Source organism: Leuresthes tenuis, unplaced genomic scaffold, assembly GCF_036924035.1.
Source record: "Leuresthes tenuis unplaced genomic scaffold, fLeuTen1.0.hap1 SCAF_22, whole genome shotgun sequence".
Taxonomy (NCBI): Eukaryota; Metazoa; Chordata; class Actinopteri; order Atheriniformes; family Atherinopsidae; genus Leuresthes; species Leuresthes tenuis.
The window spans coordinates 14,924,420-14,933,860 of NW_027325376.1; the positions used below are offsets into that span (position 1 = coordinate 14,924,420).

At 38.9% G+C, this 9,441-nt stretch overlaps 1 protein-coding gene across 1 annotated transcript; it reads right to left on the minus strand.

Moving 5' to 3' along the window:
* Positions 1 to 1,181: 1,181 nt before the first annotated feature.
* On the minus strand, positions 1,182 to 8,997 carry ppm1ka (protein phosphatase, Mg2+/Mn2+ dependent 1Ka). Its single transcript, XM_072376237.1, has 9 exons — positions 8,889 to 8,997; positions 7,583 to 7,758; positions 6,526 to 6,702; positions 6,180 to 6,352; positions 5,992 to 6,092; positions 4,862 to 5,027; positions 3,122 to 3,266; positions 2,840 to 2,974; positions 1,182 to 2,018 (listed from the first exon to the last, which is right to left on the minus strand). Exons 2-9 carry the CDS (start codon positions 7,688 to 7,690, stop codon positions 1,887 to 1,889), a joined length of 1,137 nt encoding a protein of 378 aa, XP_072232338.1. The 5' UTR covers positions 7,691 to 7,758; positions 8,889 to 8,997; the 3' UTR covers positions 1,182 to 1,886.
* Between the last annotated feature and the right edge of the window lie 444 nt (positions 8,998 to 9,441).

Consider the following 9,441-nt stretch of genomic DNA (forward strand, 5'->3'; position numbering starts at 1 on the left):
GCTGACAAGCACAAAAGAAAAAGAAGTGTAAATAAAATTTCAACAATTTTTTTTTTAATCAAGTCAGTTTAAGTACAGCATATTTACAGTCGAACCTTAAATCCAAAGTGCTAGTCCCTTAAAGTTCTGCTAGGATGTGAAGAGTGACCAAAATGTCCTCACTTTCCTAAAAAGTCCTCAATGTAAAGGTCACACACTAAAATTGGTCCATACAAAAATAGCCACGAGTTCAAAACACAACACTCACAAGGCTACTTACACCGAGGCATTTCCTGAAGGTCAGCACACACGCGATCTATCACAAGGGTTTAAGTGTCCAGTAACAGTGTGTCCCTGTGTTTGGGGGGTATTTTGTTACACTGTGCTTACTTAACTTTTAATGTGAGTATATGTTTGGTTGCACCTTCTGTCACCTTGTGGTTCCTATATTTATTCTCAATCATCTCAACGCTCGCATACTGGCAGAGCCTGAGATCCCTGCAACACGGTTGGCTGTCTAATTTTATAATCTCTATATTAAGAATACAGTTAGAATCAAATAAACACAAAGAAAAAATGTCTTATCTTTTACTTCTTTTTTTTCAAATTCAAAAAGGGCATTGTAGACCCACTTGACATGTCTATTTAAAAAACACAGCACATAAAATGCCACAACGATGTGGTCTTAAAACTGAAGTGGTAGTAAACAACAAACGACAAACAGAACAGGGCCTAATGACAGTTAAATTAATGAAAAACATCAGTCATTAGACACATCAGATTCAGAACTCTGAACTCTTAGTGACTTTTCTTCTATTTATGAAGCCAATTGCTAAGGCCGGGATTAAACGTTATTTTTTTAATTTAATTGCGTCACGATTAGCGCGTTAACTATGACAGGTCTAGTTGAAATGCCACATTTTTACTTGTCATTTATTATTTTTACATTCATTTAACTTAGAAACTTTGTTCCTCATGCAGGGTGCACCTACTTTTAATGCTGTATCTGCCTACAAAGAGTGTGATTCTACTCTTATCTGCAGCATCTACATAAGAGCACCACGTAATGCTAAATTATAACAGGTGTCCTGACTGATTACATGTGAACTGAAAGAAAAAAATAACCATTGATAGTGCGGCATCAGTAAATCTGCACCGTCAACACAAACCTTAACATCAGAAGAAAGCAAAGGAAACAAAGCCAAGTTTAACATGTCAAACTTTATTCTTCCCATTGGTTAGAAATTAGAGCCCAAAGGTCAGAAGTCTGGAGGTGGTCGACATTCAGATGCAGGTAGATATCTGACAGAGTTTTAGATATTCCATACAACTTTTGTGATTGTACCTTTATATGGTATATAAAGGTTGCCCCCTCTACTTGGCCCTACCCCACCAATTTCCTTACAGAGATCCAGGAATAACAATCAACCAGCAAAAAGGAGGGGAAGACCTAAGTAGTCAGGGCAGTTGGGGGAGATTAGACATTGGTATCAAAAAACAATCTGCTGTCATTTGTCTTCGTTTAAATTATTGGAGCTTGATCTTCAAAGACAAGTTCACATTTAGGGGATTTGACATCAAATTTACTTGTATTCAGGGAAAACACATCCGCCGTCACTTTGACGCAAAAAACACTTAGGACATTGAAATGTTTTGCCAAAAAGCAAAGCACATGATATTATAAATCTGACAAACTGGACAAACACTGTTGGAAATTTCTCTGTATGTACAACATATCTTATTATACACTATATTTACACTTTTGACAAGTCAACGGAGAACTAATGCAGTGATACTGTGAGGCCACAGCATCTTGGGATCTTATGAATAATTCTGAATTAGAAATGGATTTTTTTGTGCACTTCAAGTGAAAGTCAGGTTAAGCTCGGTCATTTTGCGTGTGCTGTCTACGCCCATCGGCCACTCGAAGCAAAGTTCCTGCTCATGCTGTAGATGGCAGTGGAGCTTTTGTGTTTCCCCCAGGCTCCAAGCGGGATGATTACGATAGTGGCGTTGTCCTCCGAGCCGTACTGCAGAGCCTGAAACACATATTTCATCATTTCCAGCTTTCCATACTGGTCCAAACAATTATTATACTGCAATTTTATGTGTAACAGTTTGGTGCGCACGTGTTTAATTTCATAATAGTAAAAATAATGGGTTGATAAAGACACCAATAGAAGGTGCAAAAAAAGTTTTTAAGGACAATATTCATATGCTATTAGCCATTTCTACACAAACCAGATGTAGATGCCCAGAATGATGCAGACACAAAGGAACTCATGGCATCTTAAGTCTCTGTCTACAGAGAGTAGTCTCAGTCTTATCTTTCTCCACTTGTTCTTACAATTCTGACAAAATATGTTTTGGAAACTCATAAAAGCGTTTTCTCTTTTACAGCTGATGTCAACTTAATAAAAAGAATAATCTAGATGATTTAGATCTAAGTCAACTGGACTTTTCTTCTTGGAGAGGTTGCCCGTATTCAAGCTCGTATGATTACCATGACCTGGATGACTGAAAATATTCATCAACATTTAGATCTGGAACTTCCATCTCATCAAGTTGCTGTTGCTGCAAACCAATATGGATGGATAAAGGTGTCCCTCAAGGATCACAATTAGGCCCACTCTTATTTACACTCAATTTGGCACTTTAATGAACCTTTCTGTGTCATCCTTTACGCTAGTGGTTTCCAGCCATTCTTCATGGTAGCCTCAGTAAATATCACATATACTAATGGTTCATTAAATTCAATTACTGTTGATTTTGTTCTACGAATTCTTAAATTTACATCAAATATGACAAGCACACCTGTATAACGGTGTGTTCAAATATCTTTAACGAAGAATATATCTACCTGCTGAGCGATGACATCAGCAGCCTCAGTGGGGTCTTGGCACTGGCTGATGACATCACAGATCTCCTGATCACTCAGCAGGAAGTTGATGCCATCTGTGGTCAAAGCCAAGAAGGAGTCATTGACATGTTGGATCTGTGGAGAGAAACAGATTATCTGATTATCAATGGCATAATGTACTATGATGTACTAATTCAATATGTTTAAGTCTGACATCTGAAATCCAACGCATCTGACTTGACTTGAGGCTCAGAGGTCACATGACATTGCACTGATATTCACCATGAGCCTTTGTGTTTCTGGTTCTGCAATCACACCACTGGATTTCAGGTGGAAGTCTCCAATGCTGCGTGTCATGGCGAGTCGCCCGTTAACATTCGCTTGGCCCACACTGTTCCACGTCACGAAACCACCCAGCCTCTTGATCCTTAACACAGATACACACAACAGATTAGTTACTGTCGGGTGAAAGTATAGGGTCTGTATCGGGCTACACCAGACGCTTGTCCATCTCCACAGTTGTGTTTTAAGTCTTCCCTTAGTTCTCAGATGCTTCTGGATTTTTTCACATTGACAGTGTATTATAATGGGTTTCTTGTGTGTATTCAAAATAGACTCTTGCAGATGTGAAACACTCAACAGGTTTACGGATGTTTGCCAGTTCCACACAAGTTCAACAACCAACTCAAGCTATTTATGCTTACAGTCTTTGAGACAGAACTGTCTTAGACAGAAGTTGACCAAAGTAAAATAATCATAGTGGTATCCTTCCTATGACTTTTGAAAACTGAAGTCACACAGTGCCATCTGAGAAGCTAAGTGGGTGATAGTGTTGTTGCAATCAAAGAAATGCTGGGAAAAAAAAATCTGTCAGTGTCAGAAATTCAGGATGACCATTACACAGTGGGACTGGCGTTAGGTTGCATATCTACAAGCCGGTAAGAATGCAGCATAAAATTACGCTTAACAAGAGAGAGAAGATGGAGGTGACATGTGCAAAACAAAATATTTGGGATTCATAACAAAATGAAACCAAAGCTACATGACATGAGTTCTCCAGACAAGGCCGGCCAGCTTTTGTTGTTTCTAAATAGTTTGGCTCCGGTGAGCTGGTTTCCTGTAAGAGATTCTGGAGCTGTTACATAGGGTAAAGGAAGCCCGAGAGGGAGTGTAGATTTTAAAAAATTCTTTCAGTCAGCTAGTCATATGTTACCTTTTTTTTTAAATTAATCTTACAGAAGGCTCAGCGTAGTGTTAACTACAAAACTTTGACATCCTGAAGATGTGAATATCAACTAAATGCTTCATGTTGCATCAGAAAAGGTGTGATGCAACCACCTTTAATTTAGATATGATTTAAACATGACAGCTGCTGGAACTGGCTCCAAATGACTGACATTTAAAGACAATTTAAGTCTTTGACTTTGTGCATCAGTGTTTCACATACGCAGAAACTGAGCACCGGAGGGTTTGCATGTTTGATTGATGTTAAATGTGGGCTCGCTCTGCTGTTACATAACACCGGCTACTTTTAACTGAAGGGAATCCCAAACCTGTCGGCCCGCAGCTCTGCTCTTATATCCGCTACTGATAGGAGGTCCTTCCAATTTTACACATTTAGGAGTCTATTTATACCAAAGGCCCAACTGGCTGCTGCTGGGAAACCTGAACCTGTCTGTTGCGCTCTTTCCTCTTTGCTGTTCAATCTAGAGCTCCAGGGATTTATGATAAAAGTGAGCATCCACCACCACACTGACAATTCTCTTGTTCTGAAGAGTAGCAAAAAATAAGAATAAACACTTTGTAACTAACCTATTGAATCTTTTTGCAGTGTACCTTTTAGCACTAATAAAAAAATCGAGTGCAGTAGAGACATCAATTGGCATTGATTGTATTACAGTGAATTGGATCATAACTGACTTGAAATGGACTGTATCTTTGAAGTGCCTTGTTATACATTTATTATAATTCGGCGCTATACTAATAAAACTGAATTGAATTCAATTAAAGGGAAACGTGTACCGTTGAATCTCGTCTTTGCGGTCAGGTGTGTGGTCGATGGTGAGCATGTTTGCTCGTCCCTTCCTGCACAACATTGCCCGACTGTCACCAACACTGCCGACCACCAGCTCCACGCCATCGCGTAACATAGCAACTGTTGCCGTGGTACCAGCTGTCAGGAAGGAGGCTGGGGAGGAGGATATGAGACATGATTTTTCAATTAATGTGCGGTAGCTTAAAGAAATTCCTTCTCAAGCTAATGGCTATGCACTCAAAAGAAAGTACTCTTTGCTGTGTTTTTACAGGGCAGCAGAGATCTTTTGAGATGACAGATGAGAAGCAGTATGTTTTCATCGTTTCCATGTAGTCTGATAAATATGTGTTGATTTGATATGTCATGAAACTAACTGCTAACTGCTCTTAAATCTGTAAAAGTCAACACCCTTCCAAAATCTTCTCATACAATTCAACAATCAGTGCATCTTTTGTTTACATTCTACATGCTTGTAGAGCTTGGGTTGATTTTAGGGAAGACATAGTATTTTTACTTTTTTTTTTTTTGTTGATACCTCTCAGATTTACCTACCACTGAAACCTAGAGATTTTGGATGTTGAATCAAAAGTAAAAGCTAACTTTCTGCAGCTCAGACTTTAAGAAAAGGTCAAACCTTCTCTTTCTTTATATTATCTTGAGATGGCTGCTCATGCACTCAAATCTAGATAAAATGAGTCCAATCATTATATGCTAGAATAGGCCAGGTGCTTAATTTCACACTGCAGGATAAATGATAAAATGCTGCTTACTATATATAAATGCTTGAATGATTTATCTGATGTGTAGTTGCCTTATGCTCCAGGCTGTACCCTAAGGTAATTGAATCAGCAGCTTTTAGATGTTCCAAGACCCAGATTTGTCTTTGACTTCTGGTGCCTTTTTGTGTAGCTCCAACAATCGTTAAATATAACAAGGAATTTGAACTAAACCTGTAGAAATGGGATCATTTGAACTTTCTGACTTTCATTTATCCTGAAAGTCAACCGTCCAGCTTTAATTTTTTTTATGACTATGCGTATCTGACAACTAATGGAGCATTTTATGAATAAAAGCAACCCTGGGGTAAATTTACTACATCTGTATAAGCATATCTCACCATTGTTGAAGTAGCTGAGATGCATGTGCAGAGCCTTGTCAGCATCTAAAAAGGCTTTCTTTAAAACTCTCTCCAGATCATCGTCCTCCTCCAGAGCATCTCTGTACGAAAACATTCAGTCATTTGTAAATGTGGTGGTTAAGTGTGTTGTGGCACTTATTTCAGCAGTAAAAAGATAGATTATCAACCTGATGAATTTTTCCATGAAGGTGTAGCAGTAGTCGGCAGCATGTGGGCCACCATGGCCGTCGAACACGGCGAAGTACAGCAGGTTATCGTGAATATGGGCGATACGGAGACGATCCTCATTCTGCTTCCTGAGACCCAAAACAGATGCACTCCCGACCCGAGACAGACTGACCTGAGGTACAAAGACAAACGTGTTAAGTACACCAATGATGTACTCTGTCTTTTAATCCATTCTTTCATGTATTTATCCTTCCAATTATCTGTTTTTTTCCACCCTTCATCCCACTGTGATGCCATTGATTCACACAATTATCTATCTACTTATTTATCAATCAAAATACATACTTTTGGAATTGGTTTCCCATATCTAATACTGGAAGGGAGCAGTATAGGTTCTTCTATCCGGTTGTCCCAAATACCGAACGAGTCCCAAGTCACTGGCCGACCGCTGCCGTCACTGTCAAATCGAACTGAGCCACTGGCCTGCCGTACACCCACCACACCCAACAATGATACGCCTGCCTGAAGGACAATCATTCAGGAAAACAAAGTTAAGTCTGATGTGTACCAACTGTTAGGTAAAAACCTGTTCAAAGACATTTTGTATTGCAAAAATGATTGATAGAAACCAATAGAAAGCATCTTGTGGGCCTTGAACATTATGGGAAATTATGTGACAAATGAGATGTGAGACCACCTTCCACTATGTAAAATAATAGTTACCTTTGAAAAATTGGGTGATTGAAGGAGTATACATGGCAAAGAAACTGACACATTTTTTTTAGTCACATCCAGTGATGCGAAAAGCAAAGTTCAACCTCTTCAAATCCTATGGGTTTATGTATGACAGACTGCTTAAAGACTGCCATCTTCTTTTCTCCAAATGTAAGGCTGTGCATTATGACACATTTCTACTTTGGTTATCTATCCAAAGGACATTTTTCCCCAGAAGTCTTGTTGTTTGTAAAGATGCAACGTTGGAAACCTAACCTGTGCTGCCATGTTCTTCTTAGAGAGAAGAGGCTTTTTTCTGTAACCCCTTCAAACCAGCCGTATTTGCTCAGTTCTTTTCTAATTGTACTGTCATGGGCTTCAACATTTAACATGCTAACTGAGGCCTGTAGAGTCTGAGATGTAGCTCTGTAGCAGTGCTGAACAACAGACTCTACATTGTTTGGAAATGGCTTTATAAGCCCTCCCAAATTGATGGGCAAAGCTGATGTCTTTCCTCCTTGACATTGTGTTAACACACAACTAAATGCTCCAGAAGATCAAACTGCCAAAACTTTTATACAGGCCATCACCAAGTCATCTATGGCAGTTGTAGCAAAAATCTATTTTTTCCCCTTTTTTGCAATTGGTTATTTGAAAATAATAGCTAGATAGATAGATTCAGAATCACCTTTCCATGTGTGGAGGTTTCCGGTGAGGAACGCACAGTGAGCAGGGTTTGTCTGGCAATAGAGCAGCGACCAGATCGCAACAGATTCAACAGCAAAGCAGATGACATGGCTGACTGCTTTCTACAGTTGTGATGATTTTATAAGAGGAAGAAAAACCTGGCCAGGGAATAGATTTCTGAAAGAAACGACAAAGAGGAAAACAATTTACAGTTAATAAGGAACTTAAAGTAGCAGTATCGAAGGTGTACCAATAATCGTGAGAAACTGACACATCGCAGGAATAAACTACCATATAGGCTGTTTGTTTGCAGTCTCAAATGTGACTTTTAGGAACATTTAGAATCTTTGAGTACTTAGTGAAGGCAGAGTCATAATCTATACAAGCTGACGAAGATAAAACCACAGGGTTTTTTCACCTCAGTAGTCCTCCTTGACTTTTTAAATTTTTCTTACCCATTCTATTAAATGGTTCTTAGTCACATTTTCTAAATATAAATAAAAAAATGCAGTGGAAACCTGGCAAATGACTCTAACAAACTAAAGAAGTAGCTTAAAAAGGCACCTTCTGATCTGGAAGCTGTTCAGCAGCCCTCAGAACTTATTATAGGAAGAAGAATGTTGCTTAAGTTCATCAGCATCATTGTTAATACTCCATAGGTACTACAAAACACAACGATCCTGCAGTAATCTAATTTACCTTCGGGATTCATAGCCTATTATTCACTTGAGTTCACTTCAACTGATGATGGCTGGAGATGATTTTTTTCGTTCTGATCAAGCCTCTGGAACTAACCAATCAGAGCACATTAGGTTATTTTTGGAGTGGGAGTCAGTTTACCACACATCTACTTTTCACTGCCTAACCAAAACCAACCAGTGAGGTTGAAAGTTAACGTTCCTTGGACAAAATTTGTTCCGGTAAGACCTGAACTTGTTTTTGTATTTTTGAACATATAGCTGTACAATATCCCTTTTTGTGGACAATTTCATGCAATGCAAAAGAGAACCAACAAAGGTAAAACACATTCTGGAATGAGGCAACTCTCCTATTCCTAGGTATTTTAATAGAGGTCATGATGCCCGCTTGAGCTAATAACCCATAGTCCTTAATTTGCAACAAGACAGTCTCAACAAATTAGAGCAATTATTAATTTCATAAACAATTTTGGATAATCAAGTAATTAATTAATTGACTAAATATTTTGATAAATATCATCGTTGTGCTCTGTCATTTAAACCAAAACCACATATGGGAGTAAAGCTTGAAAGTCATCAGTTGTAGATTATTGTGATAATTCCACGCACCTGTTTGTTTTGTTTTCTTCAACTGGTGATTTTCCCGCTTACTGCCTTGGCAACAGGTGGTGTTCCATCTGCAGATGCCTCAAGCCATCAGCTGCGCTCCTGCTGTGGCTCACAGGCAGCTCGAAGGGATTTAAACTGACTGACAGCTCCAATCAGAACACGAGAAGCCCTGACGTCTGCACTGAACGCATGTGGAGGGTGTACCGGTTTCTATTGATATAAAACTCCACTTGGGTACCTTTGCAAGAACACACAACGTATAAAAGATTTATATTTTGATTTTCTTTATGACAAAATGATAAACAACCAGGTTTATATCTTACTCGTGTTATGAAAAAGATCAGAAAGTGTATTCAATGTAAAGTGAACAAACATTTATAGGATTCTGACTCCAGTGTAACTTGTTTAGTGTGGCTCAGTGCTGCTCACTGTGATCCTACATCTCCCTCTTCTGACCAGCTGACAACACTGCAGAGACGTCATGGACAGTGACTTCAGAATGCATTTAGACCTTTCCAATGACAGACTTTATGGTTCTGTAGATTATACTTGA

What these genes read in the sequence shown, in the direction of transcription:
- ppm1ka (XM_072376237.1), bottom strand. Translation starts at nt 7,690, where the DNA reads ATGTCATCTGCTTTGCTGTTGAATCTGTTGCGATCTGGTCGCTGCTCT. An exon ending in CGCAAAGACGAGATTCAACG is followed by an intron (nt 3,267 to 4,861) that starts GTACACGTTTCC and finishes ATCTGTGTTAAG; the next exon opens with GATCAAGAGGCTGGGTGGTT. An exon ending in CTGATGTCATCGCTCAGCAG is followed by an intron (nt 2,019 to 2,839) that starts GTAGATATATTC and finishes TATGTGTTTCAG; the next exon opens with GCTCTGCAGTACGGCTCGGA.